Raw genomic sequence first — 21,551 nt, 5'->3', positions numbered from 1 at the left:
TGCATCTATAGTGGATGCGGTTTGCTTGTATTGATTAAAACATCTAACTCATAAAGTATGAAATGAAACATACAACAAAAGAATCACATATGGATAAAAGGATGAAAATGCTAGGGTCACAGGGTTCCAATGTATAAGCTCAAGTATCATAGGTTTTCTCATATTGTAACATTTGAGAGATCCTATGGCCCTAGGGCTACCATGGTGCCCATGTAGGCTCCCATGAATTTCCTAAATGCTCTTTGAGAGCTTTTACATTGACACAATTGGCCCTATGGTCATAGGTTTCCCTCTATTATTATTAGAGATCCTATGTCCCTAGGGCTATAGGGTGTCATGTATAAGCTCAAGGGCCATATGTTGTCCTCTTTTCCAATGAGAGATCATATGGCCCTAGCCCTCTATGTTTGTTAGAAACTTATTTCCCTAAGTCCATAGGGTAACCAAGGTGCCTATTAAGAGAATAATGTAATATATTTGAAGAGCTTGAGGTGATTCAAATAGAAAGCTACAAATAAAGAAAATACTATTAAAAGAAATTGTGCATCATTTTTGTATAATATGATGAAAGCATACAAAATCCTGAGAAGCATTGAGTAAAGGATGCCTACTAGACAATATTCTCTGTAAATAATAATCAAGGCACATTACCAACACTAAACACATATTCGGATCTCCAATAAGAGAGCCAAATGACTAGTTGTTGCCCTATTCCTTTGTTGGAAATATGTGCCATTAGGTAGAATTTTTACGGTAAGGAGCGACTGTTGCAAGCACAAAGAAGAAAATTATGGATGGAGGACCTAGTAACTCTACAAATTGGGTAGAGGTAGAGGAAGATCAAAATACATTTCAAGAGCATTGATGAATAAATCACAAGGTGACTTTTGCAAAGAAACCTCTAATGATGGGAGTGGTCAATCGATCGCAAGTGGGGAAAGAAACTCCATTAACAACAAATGAGTTTTTTTGGCCAATGCTATCTTTATTTACAAAGGTGGTCCATGGCTACTTGTAATCCTAAGATATGACACCATTTCTCTTTTGGCCAACAAATAAATCCATATAACATTTTGATTTGTGGGATGGTATGCTCATGTAAGACTTCCTCACATACTCCTATAATGATCGAGAGATGTCTAGTGCGTAGAAACTTGCTACATCCTTAATAGGTGATGCAATGATGCAACATTTTCACTTCTGATAGGGATTCCATGGCTAATAAAAGCCAGATGTGCTCAAACCTTGCACAAAACAGTTATGATTATTGGGCGTCAATCTGACCAAGAACAATCAGGGATAATATCCAGATAAATTTTGTTAGGAAAATCATTTAAACACATCACTAACAATAGTGGTAGTAGGAGAGACAAAGAGGAAAAAAGCCGCAATTATCCAAGCAAATTTGCCTTCTTTCTACTCATGAACAAGTGTGCTGAGATAGAGAAACAAGGCGAAGTTTGAAGTTGAAAGTCAACATGCTAGCAAAGGCCTACCAATGTGGTGAGATTTTAAGTTTTCTGGCTATGTATGCAAGCTTACTAGCTAACCATGTCTAATGGTATTCTACCCTTAAAAAGATACTAACATAGAGATGGGAGATAAGATAGCACCATAAGGTTGCCATTAATGTAGCAACCTTGGGCTACGTTTAGCGAGAGAGAAAAAAGACGCTTCCCCTATGATCACTATCCACCTCGGCCTGCACAAACTAGCTCTCTTGAGGGGTTTACTCTACATCATCTCTTTTGTAGGTGAGTATTTTCACATTTGGTTCCAAGTTGAGAGGAGGTGGTTTGTTAAGCTTCCTTTACCTTGCCCCCCCATCCCCCCTCTTTCACACATTGCTGGCTCTAGTTAAAAAACTTGTGTGTTGCTTTACTTGATGTAGTTCCTTGTGTCCTATAACCAAAAGAAGGTGCAACCTTAAGCGCCGATATTCACTCTTAACTTTAGAGCCATTAATCATCTATTAGTGGCTCAGCTTCAACTTGTGACAAGCCTACTGAGTTCTAACCGTCCACCATTGAAGGAGTACGTCATCCTTTCCCCTTTAAGTTTTGTGTGAACTATATGAAATGTCTATCTTTCAAGCACAGATTCTGTACTTGAAGACACGCCATGCATTGCTACGCCGCATGTACGCAAAGCATTCCAAACAGCTGTTGGGAAATTTAACAACAGGCATACAAGATTCTATCAGCTCAGACCTAAAGGCTGCTAGTTACCACAATCATCTATACAAGAACTAAATTTCAGAACACAAATTCGAAGGACATGGAGACGTAAAATGCCATATATTGACCATGTAGACATTCTTACAAAACGGCGAGTTCCTCCAGAGTTTCCAGTATTTCCTTGCAGCTTGCGCGCTTGGTCTCTTCCATGACAGTCGCCCCAACGTCAGATGCAATCAATTTATTCATTTTCTCCTCAAAACTCTTCCCTTCATCCCACTTGCCTGCCCTGTAGAAAGCTTGTGCTAACACTCTAAAGGTAATGGGTGTGGGTTCGATCCCTGCATCTTGCATCTCCTTATAAACCTCCATGACATTTGATATCTTTCCAAGCTTTTCATATCCACCTAGCAAAGCAGTATATGTGATTACATTTGGTTTATATCCATGTTTGAGCATTATGCCTAGAAGCTTGTGAGCAGCTTCAGCCTTCCCCGCAAAGCCAAGACCATTTATAAGCACCGAATATGTGAAGTTATTGGGCTCATGACCTGCCTGCAACATCTGGCCATAGACTTCCATTGCCCGCTGATACATACCATCTCTCATTAAAATGTCAATCACCCCAGTATAAACTGCTCCATCAGGCTGTGTGCCCATATGTTCCATCTTTTCCAAGACCTTGAGGGCCCCTGCAGCATCACGGCATGAGCTATAGCATTCAATAATTTGAGTAAACACCCAACAAGGAACTTCCAGTCCCCGCTCGTGCATCTCAACAAGTAGCAAGTCCACAAGTGGAAACCTTCTGGCGCTCAACAGAATGATGATCATTTTTATGTAGGTCAATTCATCATGCTTAAATCCTGGCACACTTCTTAGCCACTCGAAGAAACCAAATGCCACATCCGCATCCTCAATGTCTTTCATAAGATAAGAGGCAATGCTTGTGTTCCATTGAAAATCCATCTTCTTCAAGACCTCTGCTGTAGATTCGTTCCACGGAGTTAAGATGCTTGCCAAGGTGTTCTTGTCAACCTCTAAATCTTCATCCGTATCCTCAAACTCAGAGCCAGTGGTTGTTCCTTCATCAGACTTGCCTGAGCCAGAAGTGTCTCCACTACTTGGTTCATTTGAGTATGCAAAGTAGGGCTCCCAATACTGTGCCAGAATATCTGTACTTCTGCCAGCTTTCTCACATGCACGGCGCACCTTTTTCATTGTCTTTCTATTCGGATCCCGGTGTGTTACCTTCATGTGCAAAATTGAACCCAATGCAGTGTCAAGATCCCCAGCCTTTAAGCTGGCATGCACAAGCATTGTATATGTCGGCTGAAACGGGCGCACTCCAAGCCTAGGCATCTTTTTCATTATTGTGAAAGCAGAATCCAACTTTTGGGCTTGGACAAGACTCTCAATTAAATAATGGTAAGTCTGAGCATCTGGAGCACAATGGGATTGCAGCATTTCTTTGTAGCACTTAAGAGCTCGCTGATGCTGCTTGGAATGCAAAAGCAAACCAATAACACAATTGTACTGAGCTGTATCTAACTTCAAATCTGTCTGCTTCAACTTATCCCATATTTCCAGAGCCTCGTCAAATTTTCCAGCCTTTCCATAAGCACGCATCAGACTAGCATAAGTCCCAGCATTCAATTCACAGCCATCAGCAGTCATATCCTCAAGTAGTTGCTTCAGAAAATCTGCATTTCTTTTGACTTCAAATCTTTTGATCATCGCTGTGTAGGTCTGCTTATCGTGCTTAAAGTCCTCCTGACCTCTGGCCCAGGTAAAAAACTCCCAGGCTGGACGTGGTTGTAGCTTCTTTACAACCTCAGCTACAGTAGCAGGAGTAAGTCGAACATTCAAACTTTCCAGTTTTGGCTTGATATCCTCCTCATCTTTCAGTGCATCATATATCCTGCTCACAATCTTCTTCTGCGCCAACACTTTCTCAGCTTCAAAAAGCTGTGATGGTCGATAGCGATTTAGATATTTCCTGCCAAAGAAAGCTCAAGGTTTAGCGCCTTTATAGGGAAGGCCACACACACACACACCCACACAAACACACACACACAGTTGCATGAAACAGGTTCAGAAACGTGGAGTGGGGACAGAAATCGAAACAGGCAGAGGAACGGTGCGAAAGGGGAGGCATTATAACACCATAGAGATATGGGATGGAGCGGACAGGCCCTAGGGACGGGGGATGGCCATACCCAAGTTAAGGACGGGCAAAACTGGGCCCAAATGGGGTCAGACAGCGCCGGACAGTGAAGACGCATCATGACTAGCGTCCCGGGGACACGTCCCTTTGTGTGGAGCAGTGATGGGAACAGCAGCCAACAGCCAGTTGATCGTTAACTGACTGTTTTCAATCCAAAACTGGGGGAGGTTGTGACTGTTTGCATCTGTGAGCCTTTGGGATTCACTCTAGCTATAAAAGACCATTGCCAATCAACCAAGAGGCACAAAACCAAATGTGCAGGCCTCATAGCCATTAAGCCTTGCGAAGTTGCCAACTTGCTATGTCCCGTGCACATCTAACCTATGTACATGTGGACAAGCTAACATGTTTAGGTGTAACGGGACAGGCACCATGTGCCAACTGAAAGAACAAACTGAGACAGACGTTTAGCACTTCAAACAACTGACCGAAAGAAAGAAAGAATCCACACAAGACACGGAGTGGCGGAGTTCCACTCCCAGACTACAATGGCCCCATATGATGGCGCTTAGGTGGACAAGCTAACATGTTTAGGTGTAACGGGACAGGCACCATGTGCCAACTGAAAGAACAGACTGAGACAGACGTTTAGCACTTCAAACAACTGAACCGAAAGAAAGAAAGAATCCACACAAGACACGGAGTGGCGGAGTTCCACTTCCAGACTACAATGGCCCCAAACGATGGCGCCCCTTTCGGTATTTCTTTATACTATATTGCTTCAACAGGGTACAACTCTGTGGCTCCGCTCTGCATATCCCACGAGGTAGATTTCCACAGAGAGAGAGAGCACACAGCACGTATTTAAAGGCCCTAAGCCCATCCAAAAGTAGTTACATGAAAAGCAGCATGTTCTAAAAGCTTCTGCTCCAAAAGCTAGCGCCCTGTGGGCTGTCTATGCAGTGCGCAGGACATGCATGTCCAGGCACTTTAGATTAGTTGCATACCCTTTGATTGCACAAGAGCATCACCAATGTCTGCTAGGTGTAGGCATTGGGGAGTGTTCCCATTACAGTTCATAATACCTGGGGCCTAGGTTGGTTGGCAACTTCTTGCACAGAGGTATTTATTTATACTTAGCGAAGTTATGCACGGTTACCAGTTACAAATAACTATGCTCAGTACCACATACAAAGCACCTCTTATTAATGGTACCTACTTATTGAAAAGTTAGCTTTATAGAAGTAGTGGGGTATTTTTTAGTAGATCCCTCCATCAGATGCAATACCCAGCACCCTTTGGCACAAGCGCCCTAGAACCATCAGTCCTTCCCTCGCGTTTTTCAGCATGGTACCAGATCCAGCCCATTGCCATCAAGAACAGCAATTTCAGCCTGGCCTTTTGCCTCACCATCCTCATCATCCCTTGCACACCCAAATCAGCCCTAGCGTTAGTGTTTCCAGCCCAAGTATCAGTTTTAAGCCAGAGTTTTCAGAATCACTTCTTCTTCAACTTCGGTCTCATCACCTTCAAGCAGAATATCCATTCCACTTCGTGTGATGACCATGCTATTCGTATTGGGGTTCTCGGGTTCTTGAGCACTTGGGATACGGACTGATCTGCTAATGCCGATGTCAAGGATGGTGATGAGGATGAGAATGATGGTGCTCCCTACACCAGGAGGGCCGCTCCCATCTCCTCCTCCATCCCCATTGTAACAAGCTTGAACACTCCAAGCGAGAAATCCACAGCGACACATGTAAAAAAACTGCAAACAGCTAAGTGAACTTGAAGAGAGAGAGAGAGAGAGAGAGAGAGAGATGAAATGAAATGATATATTAACGTCTTCAAAAGGCCAAAATGACCTATGAGACCAAGCCGTTACAACATAGTGAATCTGATACCATGTCCGAAATCAAAAAGAACTGAAACAAAATACAACGTGTAGTACAATGAAAGAAGGGGGGAAGATATGGTGGAGATCCATCCTCATTTGCACTCTGCACGTCGAGAGAGTATGGCTCGAATACTCTGTTGTAGTCTCCGTCGATGTTGTGTAGCTCCTCTCCTCAACCGCGGGCGTCTAGATCTCCCTAGCTCCAATGCTCGGTCTATGAGAATGCCAGTAGCGGTAGTATGTCAACACGAAGCGGTGGAGTTTTGATTTGAGATACATTGGCCCCAAGGGTTGGCGCTTCACAAGGTACAATGTCCAAGGCTCCTCTCTTTGTGCACTGCTCCCAAGCTAATTAGCTAGAAAAGAGGCCATGTCCCTGCTTATAAACGTTTTACATGTGGCCCCTAGTCCAAATGTAACTACCAATGAAAAACTCTAGCTCCAAAAGCTAGCGCCCAAAGGGCTATTCCGTAAAACGTGGAAATCCATACAGTAAAACGTGGAAATCCGTACGGCTAACACGTGTGAAAGTTACGCGAGTTGCTTTGTTTTAAGATTTTAGGCCCCTAGGATATCTTCAATAAGTTGGGAGGGTTAGGTTTATTAAACCCTAACCCTCTGATCCCCCTCGGTCAATCTTTTAAGTTGGGAAGTATGCAACGTCACAAACGTGTGACCATAGCAACTAAGGTATGGGATGGAACGTTTACGCGTACTAAACGTATATTTCGAGGATCAAAATAAAATACGTCAGTTTTTTTCAAACATATATTTTTTATATTATATGGGTCCACACATAGGTATATAATTTATTGAAGCCAAATGTTGCACATAATTAAATGGAAAATTGACATCTATAGACCCTAAACTCATCGCTCGGTCAATGATAATTTCATTTCTTTACAGTGTACCCAAATGTCAAAAACCCTCTTTGCCATTTATAATAAAAAAGGTCATACAAAAAGTGTTTAGACCAGAGGTAACAAAATGTCATACACCAGGGCTAAAGCCGACTTTTATTGAAGTCTATAAACTGCCCACGTTTTTTAGCAAAGCAACGTACTGAACGGTTTAAAACGTCCCGATCTGCTCTATTTAAAAAACGCGTTTTTTTAATTGCTATGCTTGAGACATAGCCTCCTCTTGAAAGAAAAGTGATTGCCCTCGATTACACCTGCAGTAGAGACAAAGGATAAACACTAGCTCAGTAGACATTGACTCTTAAGTACTCATGCAGTAGAGTGTACACATCTAGCACTTGCACAAAGACGACAGTCACTCAACTTTCACATCATTATCCTCGTCAAGATCTCACATGAGAATCATGATCATTGTAGCTTATTCAACAATCACATCCAGACTGCATTGATCTTTTCACGGTTGTCTTAATCTACTAAATCTCGTTACTCACATTCACATCACTTATCAGGTGAATAGATAAAATGTTGCAGTCATTTCATCTTTTTGACACGTATTCAAACAATACACACATGAAAGAGAACATGTAACAAGTTTATTTTAGGAATTCCCATTTCAACATACATTTTTTTCATAGTCATTCAACAAAACACTGTCAGACTATTAGTATCCCTAAGATCTCGGAGAGAAATTAGTGACTTTATTCCCATCCAGGTAACTTGTGACAAAGGAGTGGAGTGGCTCCCCTCTTGTGCAGTCTCCACTGCATCTGATTCAACATATTCATTCATTGATTACTTTCGGAATAGTTGGTGCTAAACTAAAAGCCTCAAGGTAAACCTCTAGATTCTGAGGAGAATCTACTAAGTCCTCCTCCTCCATCCACTTGGCATCAAGAGCCAGATAGTTCCTCAACTTGACCAAATATCGGTGACCAGCTTACCTTCCACTTTCCTTGTGTGCTAGGACCTGTTCTCGAACGAGAATCTTTTCCGCCTCTTCCACTTTTGGTTGCTCATTTGGCTCCCTGTCCTCTAGCACTTAACCTGTGAAAGGTCTCAATACATTCACATGGAATGCATTGTGAATCTTCCAAGTATCTAGCAAATTCAATCAAAAGAATATATCGTTGATCTTTTCTTGTACCTCGAAGGGCCTATAGTATCACATACTAAGGTTTGAGAAAAGTTTCTCCATACCCTTCCTCTTTCCTAGTCGTGCTTTTTCAAAACAAAGTAGCACCCAATCATTCTCCTTCAACTGCAAGTCATGTCGATGCTTGTTTGTTGCCTTCTTATGTCGTGCTTGAGACTTCTGCAAAGCGTCTTTTACCTTGACAAGACGAGTGCGGAAAAGCGGAAGTTGTACTCGCACGAAGAGCCGGACAAAGTTGTTGACCAAAAGATGAACCAGATAATGAAAGGCTTGAAGCACTCTCGAAAGAAGCAGAAATCGGTGAATTTCCCCGGTTCTTTGGACCGGAAGTCGAGTTTCAAGGTGACAAGCAGATCGAAGAAACGTGCTCATTTCGAGGATCACTCAGATTTTTCTTCGTCTTCAGAGAGTTTCGACAGTTCGTCGTCCTCTAGTTCCAGAGAGGATGAGAAAAGATGGAAGAAGCGGAGAAAAAGCAAGAAAAGCAAATTTTTGAAAAAGTCTAGAAGGCATGCAAGGCCATCTAGGAGTTCAGAGGAGGAGAGCTCGTCCTCTTCTGCTGATAGCGACCAAGTGAGCAAGAAGACCAAGAAGTTCAAGTGATGCCCCGCTTGAGGGCTTTTCATTTGTATGTCCAGTTGTGTGGGTTCATGCACAATTGCCAAGGCAAGAGCCTCTTGCACACGTACTGGATCAGCTACTTGCTAATCCCCCGCAGGTACAGGTGAATTCGGAGAGACTTCACACGAGATGTAAGGTGCAGCGGAATGAATGTTTGCGCTTTGCTCAAGATGAGTGCTCCAAACTGTGCTCAAGGTTCCTTTTACTTATGGAAGGGAGAGCCTTCCGTTCCTTTAGTGAGAGAGTGCAATGGACACAAACAAAGTGAATGGACACTGTGAATGGACGTGCATGAGACTGAGAGATAGAGAAGAGAATACGACACCAGAGACGTTGTAAAACCCTCCTCTGAAGGCCCCACTCTCGTCGGCGAGAGTGGTCTACTATTGATTGCACAAATCTCTACAATGCTTCGACTTGCCGACGACGAGGACGACGACGAGACGGGATGAAATCTGGAAACTCTAAGGGCTGAAATCTGCAAATCTTCGATCTGCTGAATTCTAACTCTATGTCGGTGACGATGTCGATGGCGACGATGCGACGACGACGCGCTGAAAACGCAGATGCTGAAGTCTGCGTTTTCCGGGCTGAAACTGCAAACTTCGATGGATCTAACCGTGCGGCGAGGATCTGTTGCGGGAAGGTGAGATCTGCGAGGTTTGGGGGTTCTTCTGCAATGTCTAAGGGCTGTAAACTGAAAACGCTGATGGTTCTTGAGGTTCCGTCGCAGAGAATCTGCAAAACGCTGGAGTATAATGCAGATGCAAAAATGCTAGGGCTGAAAATCTGCTGCTGTCGCCGGTTGTTCTGCAAATGCAAAACGCTAGGCTGATCTGCTATGTCTTGACGACGCCGGCGCTGATCTGCTGTGCACAAATCGCCAAGGCTGATTTGACGCAAAAACGCTAGGTCTTCTGTGGAGAAAACGCCAGAGTAGTCGCGGGGGTTGGTCTTGCTAATAAGTTGCCTGTTGAGCAAGGTGCTCCTGCTGCCTCTTCTACCAGAAGGTGCTAACTCTGGTTTGCTTATATATTAACTTAGCAAAATTGCCCTACCTACTTTCCAACAAAAGTCACTTAAAAATAATAAGTGAAAAATGTCAAAATTAGGGAAAATAGGTTTAATGCACTGGAAAACTCCCTTGAAGGATTCTGATGGATTCTGATGAAAATGCTTATGATCATGCTGTGTGCAACCAGAGGATATGCATCTACACTAAGTGACTGGTCATGCACAGTCTGCGAACATACTCACAAAAGTGCCGGATCACTTCTAAATCTAGACTGACTGGACTGACTGAACCCTTGTCGTGCTGTAGCTTGTCCACGGACGCGTAGGGTTGGATGTGTCACGTGACATCCCCTCCTTTTCAAAGTGAGGTACTTGTATCGAACTGCATGGCGTCGAGGGAGATCGCCAATAACATCCGAAATCCTGAAAAGGACTCTTCGCCGGCCCACTCTGATGTGTGGGTCGTGCGGTACTTGAACTTCATAAAGGTCTGCAATGCCTTCTTCTTTGGGCCGCACCGAAAGCGACACAAAGTCTTCTGTGGCTCCTTCGATGCTTCGACTTCGTCGATAGTTATGCTTCTTTCTTCTTCAAGAATCTCCATGGCTGAAGATTTCTGAAACCACTTCCAACACAAAAACATGAACATACCCATTCCATGTAAAGTGACTGGAAAAAATCTTGTCTTCCTCAAAGACTGTGCATGCAATGTAGATGAACCAAGAGACGGAGTGCTAACCCGTTCACCACACACATGCAAACAATGAGATCGAATCTTGTCTTGTTGATCTAAATCAATCAACTGTGGCAATTCACAATGGAAATGCCCATGCTTGGTGCTCATACTTTCATGTGCTCGTTCTACGAATGTGTCATGCCAAGGAAGAGACATGGAATGTGACTTCCTTGAATGCATACTTTTCAGCTTTTCATGAAAAATCCGCATACATCCGTGCTCATTCATGAGTGAAACATGCTCAACGTACAATATGTCATGCCTAGGAAAAGGGATCACATAAAGACGCTGACTAAAATACAGGGAACGATCACGAATGAAACACTCGTACAATGCGTGCATATGAATCATGCGAACACATAATACTTCCTATGAGGGTTCTTGAGACCTAGGCTCGAGAGCCAAGATCGGTTCATCCTGAGGGGGTTCTTTGGACCTAGGCTTGAGAGCCAAGATCGGTTCTTCGTGATTGATCGAATCTGCAATGAGGTTAGCTTCACTAGAGAAAGTATCCACTAACACATCATCCTTGTGAACAATCACATCATCTTCATGCAAAATCATCATGCTTGTGAGAAAATCACATCTTGATCATGCAAATCCTGTGTGTCATGCTTTGGAGAAGAAGAGACTGAGAGAGTCTCCTTCTCCTGAATCCTTTCAATCGTCGCCTGCACATTAGAAATGAGAGAGGAAGAATGAACAACGTTCTTGCGATCCAATTCTGTTTTTCTTTCTGCGTACTTGCGATCAAATTCTTTGGCCTCCAAGCGTAATTGCTCATGCTCACGCTCCATGGCTGTCATTCTTGCTTTGTGCCACGTTGTCATCATGTCCATCATTGTCTTGCACCAAGCCTCCATAGGATCTGGTGCAACTCGTAGCGTAGATGGGGAAGGGGGAGGGTCGGAAAAACCTCCTGGTGGGGAAAATTCTTCTTAGCCTCTCTCATGCTCATCACCTCTAAGCGAAGTATCCATTCCGCTTCGAGTGATGACCATCCACTGAAGTCGTGGGTTCTTGTGGGTTCTTGTGGTCTTGGGTTCTTAAGTTCACGAGGAACTTGGGTTCTTGTGGGTCTTGGGTTCTTGGGTTCTTGCGGGTCTTGGGTTCTTGGGTTCTTGAGGGTCTTTTGAGGTTCTTGAGGTTCTTCTTTCGCTTGCGATCTGTGTTAGAGAAGGATCTTCTCTTCACCCGAGTTCTGCTCTTTTCCGCGGGCGCACCCCTTGGCGGCCTTGCGCTCACACCAAGGTTGCTTTTTCCCACCTCACGTCGATTTGGCCGGCCGCTAAGTGCACGGTCTGCTCTCAATGAGTGAAAAGAGGCACAAGGGAAGGCTGGACAAGCCCTTCTTTCCTTGGATTCCTGTCACTTCAAAAACACGATTAGAAATCGACACGCCCAAGTGAACTTGGGTTCGTGCAACCTCAACAAGCAAAAAAAATTCTTGTGATTCTTGTGGTTCTTTCCTTGAGTGATACAGAACACTGCCAAAGCTCTGATATCAATGTAAGGTCACAGGTGCAACGGAATGAATGTTTGCACTTTGCTCAAGATGAGTGCTCCGAACTGTGCTCAAGGTTCCTTTTACTTACGGAAGGGAGAGCCTTCCGTTCCTTTAGTGAGAGAGTGCAATGGACACAAACAAAGTGAATGGACACTGTGAATGGACGTGCATGAGACTGAGAGATAGAGAAGAGAATACGACACCAGAGACGTTGTAAAACCCTCCTCCGAAGGCCCCACTCTCGTCGGCGAGAGTGGTCTACTATTGATTGCACAAATCTCTACAATGCTTCGACTTGCCGACGATGAGGACGACGACGAGACGGGCTGAAATCTGGAAACTCTAAGGGCTGAAATCTGCAAATCTTCTATCTGCTGAATTCTGACTCTATGTCGGGGACGATGTCGATGGCGACGATGCGACGACGACGCGCTGAAAATGCAGATGCTGAAATCTGCGTTTTCCGGGCTGAAACTGCAAACTTCGATGGATCTGACCGTGCAGCGAGGATCTGTTGCGGGAAGGTGAGATCTGCGAGGTTCGGGGGTTCTTCTGCAATGTCTAAGGGCTGCAAACTGAAAACGCTGATGGTTCTTGAGGTTCCGTCGCGGAGAATGTGCAAAACGCTGGAGTATAATGCAGATGCAAAAACGCTAGGGCTGAAAATCTGCTGTTGTCGCCGGTTGTTTTGCAAATGCAAAACGCTAGGCTGATCTGATGCAAAAACGCTAGGTCTTCTATGGAGAAAACGCCAGAGTAGTCGCGGGGATTGGTCTTGCTGAGAAGTTGCCTGTTGAGCAAGGTGCTCCTGCTGCCTCTTCTGTTAGAAAGTGCCAACTCTGGTTTGCTTATATATGAACTTAGCAAAATTGCCCTACCTACTTTCCAACAAAAGTCACTTAAAAATAATAAGTGGAAAATGTAAAAAATAGGGAAAATAGGTTTAATGCACTGGAATATTCCCCTGAAGGATTCTGATGGATTCTGATTGGAATGCTTATGATCATGCTGTGTGCAAACAGAGGATATGCATCTACACTAAGTGACTGGTCATGCACGGTCTGCGAACAGACTCACAAAAGTGCCAGATCACTTCTAAATCTAGACTGACTGGACTTACTAAACCCTTGTCGTGTTGTAGCTTGTCCACGGACACATAGGGTTGGATGTGTCACGTGACACGAGATATCTCATCTGATTCAAAGGACAAGTAGCCCTACAGGTTGATGTGTCTTGTATCTTTTGTTGATGTAAATGCTCCACCAGTGCAGGGCTTTGTGATTGGGCAACTTGAAGATGATGCATTCAAGACTCAGTTGGTTGCCGCTGTGAATGTTTTCACTCGCAAGCACCACCAATGCCATAGTAGACAAGGCAACTCACACAACCAGTAGAGCCCATTGAGGCTCAAGCCTAGGTCCTTCATGTGTCCCAGCAAGATAGGGAGCACTTGCACGTTACGGAGTCTGTTGGGGCTCCAAGTCAAGTTCCTTCCATCCATGAACAGGTGGTTAGGACGCCAATTCCACAAGTTTTGTGAGTTCAGCCTGCCACCTTTCAGAGTCCACATGTTGCATTAAATGGACACGGAACCAGTTTCCAGGCAATGCATCAGGTTTTTCCACCACCCACGGTACATCCTGGGTATTTCGGGGGTGAATCTGTGTTCCAAAGTATGGCTGGTTATGCGCCTATATGCCACAGTCGATTGTCAGTGATCGTGATCCTCGCATGACGAGTTTGTTTTGGAGAGGAGTCTTTGAGAACATGGGCACTACACTCAAGTTCTTGTCTTCGTTTCATCCACAAACTCATGGACAGTCAAAAGAAGTTGATTCTATTTGTCTTAGATCTGTTGAAATGTTATGTGTCAGATAATAAGGGCAAGTGGGAACAGTATTTGCCTATGCTCGAGTATGTGTACAACAATACGGTGCATTCGTCCACAGGCAAGGCACCTTTTGAGATTGTTGAAGGTGGCAAAAAGGTTCCTCCCATTTGCATACAAAGGACAAGATCTTTGAGGCAGATCGATACCTTGAGAACATGGATGAAAAGTATAAGAAAATCAAAGTTGCCAAAGCAAAAAAGGGCTGTTGATCGTCACCGATGTGAATTATTGTTTTCACCTGGTGATTGGGTTTTATTGAGGTTTGAAAAGGCAAGGTTAAAGAAGATGACGAGCAAGGAACGGTTGTTTCCTACGCTCAGTATGTGTTACATTGGGCCTTTTCAAGTGTTTGATAAGATCAGCGATGTTGCTTATAAATTGAAATTGCCTGACACTCGGAAGATTCATAATGCGTTTCATGTGAGTCTTCTAAGATCCTTTGTGGGTGATGTGCAAGAAGATATGCCACAGGAGGATCGGCCAGAAGTTGATGAACTTGATGAGATCTTGGTACCTGAGCAGATTTTGGCACATAAAGAAAGAAAAGTTAAGGGAAAAGTTGCACGACGCTAGTTGGTGAAGGTCAAGAACTATCCACCTATGGATGCAAGTGGATGGAAGAGTGTGAACTTTTGGAATCGCCAAAAGTATTGCAGCTCTGCCTTGAGGCCTTTGGGTTACAGCCTACGTATGCCCCAACTCAACGTATTCAAAGAGGGGTAATGACGGAGCTAGCACATCAAATGTACAAACGGATTCAGTGCAATAGAAGTGTGCATCGCTCTTTAAGTGTTAAAGGTATTATGCTCACTTCTATCATAGATGGAAATGACAAAAGTATGAAGGTCTCCTTAAGTCATTTGTATCTATGTGTTGTGACCTTTCTTACGGGTACATGCGATGATAAAAGGGTGCTAACAACACAAGATCATCAATGCAATGTATATATGGCATGCAATCGAGGACGTTTGCGATTTCAAGAGGGAGGTATGTCACGAGGACGTGGCAACCACTAACCTTAGTTGTTGGTTTCTTTCCTCTAAGGCTTCTGATCCGAAATATAAATCCAAAACCATTGAATTGGCTATCTGAAATTGCCCATCTATGTGCGGGTTGAATGAGGACGAGAACTGTAACCGCGTGTCAATGTTCTCCCAGATTGCCCTCCTAAACAAACTAGTAAAAGACCTCTGTCCAAAGCAATGGACTCAGGCATGCCATATATTCAAAAAATCTGTAACAGTTTAGCCAAATTATCGGACTTAACTATGTTCTTTACCGAATGAAGTGGGCCTGTTTACTGAATCTATTGATGACTGTCTAAATGCCATCAGGCCCACTTTAAGTCTTGGGAAGATCAAAAATAAAATACATGACAATGCTTTCCCAAGTACGGGAGGGTATGAATAAAGGCTGTAGAAAACTTGATGCCTTATGCCTGTCAAACTTGACCTTTTGGCATACTAAGCAACTGCCAACAAACTCGTCCACATCCTTTTTGAGCCTCGGCCAGTAAAAGTAACGGTCAACACCCTTCAAGGTGATATCTATGCCACAATGGCCGGAAAAAGGTGGACAATGGCACTTGTCAAAACCTTTTCCCTCAAAGGTTGTGTAACACACATCATTTTCCACATCAAATAGCCGTCCCAAATGGATTAGCCTGCAATTGTCTCTCCACTCTGTATCCGGTAAAGATATCTGCAAAATCAGGATCTGTGGCGTACTGATCTAACATATCCTCGAAGCTTCAATGATGTATCGCGGAAATAGCCAGAACCAAGGGCTTCCAAGACAATGCATCTGCCACAAAGTTTTTGTCCCTGAACATGGATTATCTGAAAGTGAAACTGTGTCAAGATGTTAGCCCACCGTGTTTGCTTTTCCCAAAGCTGCTTCTGCGACAAGTAGTAGAATAAATTCTGATGATCCATAAGGACTCTAAAATCAGCTCCAAGTAAATAGTGTCGCCATTGGGTAAGAGCATGGATCACTGCTAATAGCTCTTTTTTTTATATAAATATGTGCAACCATTTCACGACGTAAAAACATTTTGCTCTCAAAAGCAATTACATGGCCTTCTTGCATCAAGACTAATCCCAAACTGCGACCATAAACATCACAATAAACTTTGAATGGCTTTTGCAAGCCTGGTAAGGCCAACACGAGTACAATAGGCAACATTTCTTTCAGAGCCTCAAAGGCTGCAATCTCTATCGGTCCCCAGTAAAAGGAACTCCTTTTTGAGTCAGCAAAGACAAAGGTGAAGCTATCTCTGCAAACTGCCAAATGAACCACCGATAATAGGAGCAGAAGGCCAGAGAAGCTTTGATCCTCATGAACATTCTTCAAATCAGGCAAATCGTATGAATTTTAACCGGGTCCACACTAATTCCTTCTGTTGAGACGATGTGTCCTAAGAAACGTACCCGGGTGGAAAGAAAAACTTGCTCTTTTTCACATTTAGAACCAATTTATGCTTCCGCAGTGTCTAGAAAACTCCCTATCCATCAAGCGGTTGAATGTAGCCGGAGCATTCCTAAGACCAAAAGGCATCACCAAATATTCATGCAAACCAAAAGTGTTCCTCAAAGCTGTCTTGTAGACGTCTCCCAGAAGCAATTCGGATATGATGATAACCACTCTTCAGATCGATTCTGTTGAGCAAGTAGACCCCTGAAATCTGTAGAGTATATCATTGATCCGTGGGATAGGGAATCCATTCTTGATAGTGATTTTAAGCTCTATAATCAATGCTCATTCTCCAAGATCCATCTTTCTCGTTCATTGTTTCTTTATTATGGGCTTGGCTAACTGTGTAAGGTGGCCAGTTCGGTGGTGTACTACCGGAAATATCATGTGATCTTCAAGACTTGAAGGAGGCAACTCGCTTGGTAAGCCCTCAAAGAAACAGTCAGTCTGAGCTTGCAGAAAATCTTGTCATTCTTTTTCAAGGTCTGACATATTCGACCTTTGATCATCATTTAGTTCTTTCAAGAAAATCGGGTAAACAAAAAAACTAGACTTCATCAAGTGGGATGGACTCGCCTGTCAGTTTTCCATCAAGTACAATATCTTTGCCCTTCTCATTCTTCAAGATGGCTTTCCTTGCCCTATAATCAACCACGGCACTGTTCTTGGGAACCCAAGGGATTCCTCGGAGGACGTCACACCCTTCTTGTCACAAACTGTTGACGTGTCAAAGCGCTCAAGAATGGAGCCAACTTGCAAATGCCAGCCGAGGGGCCTAAACCCTAAGAAGAACAAGTAACAAAAGAAGAAGTCCTACCAACTTATGGAGACCCTGACCGAGAGAAAGAATTGCGTAGCAATTGATGGCGTGGCAGCTGTACAAAAAATTACGCTGACATGATGACGTGGTAGGCTGGACGGATTTCCGCGTTTTAAGCTGACTGTTGTACAGAATTCCGTGATTTACGTTGGCAGCTTTTTGGCATTGCTTTTGAAGCAGATGCTTTTGAGTTTGAAGGCTTTTCACTATAAACTGCTTTTGGGGCCTAGGGCCTTTAAATAAGAGGCCATGGGCTCATTCTCTGGCATGCTTCCTGGAGAAGGTGCACAGTCTGGAGTACCGGCTTGTACTAAGTTGATACAATATAAAGAAATACCGAAAGGGGCGCCAAGGTTTGGGGCCAATATTCTCTGGGGTGGAATTCCGCCACTCCGTGTCGCATGTCGTCTCTCTCTCAATTTAGTTGTTATTTGAAGTGATAAAAGTTTGTTCAGTCTGTTCTTTTCAATTGGCACGTGGTGCCCGTCTTGTGACAATGGTATCAGAGCATCAATCGTGTGCTTTTCTGAAAGCATACCGGTCCTACCAAAGAGCAGACTTTCTTTATATTGCTTGAACAAGGTACACTCTTGTGGCTCTTGCTCCGCATCTGCCCACGGTAGAATGCCAAAGTGAGAGCCCACAATTCATATTTGAAGGCCCTTGGCCATTCAAAAGCAGTTACATGAAAAGATTCAAGTTCTAAAAGCATCTGATGTCAGAAGTGTGGCAGCTATCACGCAATTCGCGGAAATCTGCCACGTCAACAGGTCAGCGCAAATTGCGAAATCCGTATTGCTCTGCCACGTCATCACCTTTTACGCAAGAAAGATTGTGAGTGTGTGTCCTGCTTTATTAAATGATCCTTGAGTCACTTGGGACGGGGTCCCATAAGTTGGTAGGAACTCATCTTTAAAAGTAGGCCACTCGGCAAGACTTTGCAACTTGGTAAAACTTCTTTTACTGTTGCTTCTCTTAGGGTTTAGGTTCCTCGGCCGGGATCTGCAGGTTGGCTCGGTTCTTCAGTGGCTTGACACGTAAGCAATTTGTGACAACGATGGCTGAAAACTGAAAACGTTGATGGAGTTGCTGCAAAGACCGTGATTGCGACGAGGCTAGGGCTGTATGTTGAAAACGCTAAGGCTCTGGATGCAAAACGTTGGTACTACTGGGAAGAGGCATTGCTACGGGTCTTGCTTCTTCTTCCGCCTCTTCTGCCTTCTCTAGCACCCAAAGGGCTTCCTTTATAGGTGCCAAACATTGGGTCAGGCAGCCTCCAATAAGTCCCCATGATTTGGAAGTTGAACAATCACTTATTAATTAAATGCCTGACAAGAGGTGGTTCACACACGGTAAATGCCTATATGCTGAAATGTTGCAATCTGCAAGAGAGGGTATAAGTCCCCATGATTTGGAAGTTGAACAATCACTTATTAATTAAATGCCTGACAAGAGGTGGTTCACACGCAATAAATTCCTATATGCTGAAATGTTGTACTGTGCAACTATGACCCGCATGGACATGCACGTTTTGCTAGAGGCTCACAAAGTGCAAGGCTAGGTCCTAAGCTAAGACTCACGCTAGACTGTAGCAGAAGCTTGTCGATGTGGTGCAAGTGAAGCGCGCACGTGACATCCCCCCCTGTTAAAGGTGAAGCACAATTGCTGAACTTCTATCTATACTTCTGATGCTAAATGCTTATGATGCTTGTGGATGCATAAGCTGATGAAAACTCCAAACTTGTGGATAATGCAGATGTAGGTACTATCGCGACGTAAACACCGACCATACGAGTTGCTAGGTAGCCTTACTACTATCGCAGAATATTCTTGGTGCTGACTCTGCCTTGCGAGCAAGTACTACCAATCGAATAGTCTTGTAGTGAAAACATTGCGGGTGAAGTTGAAAGGTAAGGGTGCTCGGAGGTATTTCCAAGGGTTTGTTGTCGACGGAAATGGATGCAGGCTACATGTGAATGCAGATGCCGAAGAGGGTTAGGGATCCTTGTACCAACTCTTCCATATCCGCATAGGGGGCAAGTAGATCTTGGTACTCAAGGTCTGGATTTTCGTGTATCCGATGTTGATCTTCGTTGAAAGACACGGCGATGAAGACAGGAGCACGTCCGATGCGCGATGGACTAAGGGTAGGAGTGGCTTGTAAGTCCTGGATCGAGACACCAAGATTCTTTGAGAAAAAAAAACTGAGAGGTTCTTTGGGTTCTTGGTTCTGCTTGGGTTCTTGGTGGTTCTTTGGGTACTTGGGGTTCTTGGTTCTTCCCTTGAGTTCGCGAAGCCGAAGCATGCACAGAGCTTTGATACCAATGTCAAGCGTAGCCAAAGTGTTTTAAGGATTTAGCTCGGATCTAGTACTCCGCACAAACACAAGGTTACTTTACTTCACTTGAAAGAGCTGAATTGAATTGAATGAAAGAGAGAGAGAGAGAGAGAGAGAGAGAGAGAGAGAGAGAGAGGACACAGCATGTAGGGTCCCAACCACCCTCCAGGGCCCCCTTGCTCTATTGCAAGAGCCAGTACTTGCTTTATTACTTGTACAAATGTTGATACAGTGACTAAATGCTTAGATGTTGAGATGCTAATGGGTACTTGATGCTATTGATGCTGGTAATTGATGAGGTACTAAAGGGTACTGCGTAGACGCTTGATACTACGAGGCTAAGGACTGGGTACTAAGAATATTTGGTGCTTGGTACTGCGGGTACTTTGGTACTGTTGGTGCTAGGTACTGCGGGTACTTTGGTACTGCTCGTGCTTGGTACTACGAGCACTTGGGTGCTAAGGACACAGAGGTTCTCATGATCCCGACACTACGCTAGGCAGGAGCCAAGCCACAACGCAACGGGTGCTAGATGCTCGGGTACTGCGTCAATGACGACGACGACGACGAGGGGTACTTGTACTACGGTGTTGCTGAGGTACTAATGGATACTGCTGGAGATGCTTGGTATTGCGATGACGACGACAATGACGACAAGGATGTGGGTTGATCTGCTATCGTCGAAGACGGCGATGGCTGAAAACTGAAAACGCTGATGGAGTTGCGACGAAGACCGCGACTGCGACGAGGCTTTGGATGCCAAAACGCTGATGGGCTGAGATCCAAAACGCTGGTACTGCTGGGTATTACTGAGAAGAGGCATTGCTGCAGGTCTTGCTTCTTCTTCCGTGTGTAACAAACTTGGACACCCCAAGTCAAGATTCTGCCGCGACACAGCAAAGATTCACTTCAAATTAACTGACAAAACCAGAAGAGAATCGACACGGTCCGGCGTAGGTCCGTGCCAAGAGATATTGGCCCCAAAGACTGGCGCCCCTTTCGATATTATTTTATATTAATATGTGAACAAAGTACAATTGAGCCCGCGGGTACTCGCTCTCAGACTCTACGTCCAGATGCTCTAAGAAGTGAGCCCCTAAGGCTTCTTTTAACCAGTTTACAAGGGATGCTAAAAGCAGAGCCCCAAAAGCTTCTAAATCAAAAGCAATAATCTCAAAAGCTGCCAGTGCTCAAAACAGCCAGCAGAATTCGCGGAATTCCGTACAGTCAGGCTCCTAGGAGGACGTCACAGCCTTCCAAAGGCATGATGTAGAAGTCCTCGTGCCCTAAATACCCATGACAATGCAACTAAAGTTTGCCAATGACAAGTGTAATGGCTATGTCCCGTCCAGGCGCCGCTAGAACTGCCTTTGCTGGTGGTCCCATCCTGTTGGGTCTAATCTCGAGCCGCGCCGCCAATTCAGGTGAAATGAAGTTGGCCTTGGCTCCTCCATCGAAGAAAATCAGGGCTTCTTGATCTTTCACTTTGCTCCAAGCTCGGCAAAGTTATGTACTTTCATCTATCTGGCTTGGGTCAATACCCATGCAATCTGGTACCAGTCATGCTTTCATCTTGCCTTTTCTACCACGTTCCTCTGCTGCTCTCGAACGCTTTGGCCCGTCTTCAGTCGGTCCTTGCTGTGCCTTTTTGGGGCACTTTGCGGAGATGTGCCCTTGTTTCCTGCAACCAAAACACTTCCCCTCTTTGATATAATTTGCTTTTTCTCAAAGAGTCATTAGGGGTCGTGCATCCTTATCCTTCTTTTCTTGGGGACTCTTTTTCTTTTTACTTTCATTGTTGGAGGTCTGTCGCGTTCTCTGAGTCAAGATCTCATCAG

General features: G+C 44.3%; 1 protein-coding gene across 1 annotated transcript in view; it reads right to left on the bottom strand.

Annotated features, from left to right (window-relative positions):
* Positions 1-2,280: 2,280 nt before the first annotated feature.
* Positions 2,281-21,551, bottom strand: part of LOC147417461 (uncharacterized) — a 28,187-nt gene continuing 8,916 nt past the window's right edge. Inside the window, exon 3 of the mRNA XM_086507431.1 lies at positions 2,281-4,176. Within this exon, the coding sequence (XP_086363557.1) occupies positions 2,319-4,176 (1,858 nt within the window). The 3' untranslated portion in view covers positions 2,281-2,318. The remainder of the gene's footprint in view (positions 4,177-21,551) is intronic.

The sequence above is a fragment of the Adiantum capillus-veneris genome, chromosome 30 (genome assembly GCF_014529385.1).
Source record: "Adiantum capillus-veneris isolate H3 chromosome 30, ASM1452938v2, whole genome shotgun sequence".
NCBI classification, from domain to species: Eukaryota; Viridiplantae; Streptophyta; class Polypodiopsida; order Polypodiales; family Pteridaceae; genus Adiantum; species Adiantum capillus-veneris.
This window is presented reverse-complemented; position numbering and strand designations above follow the sequence as displayed.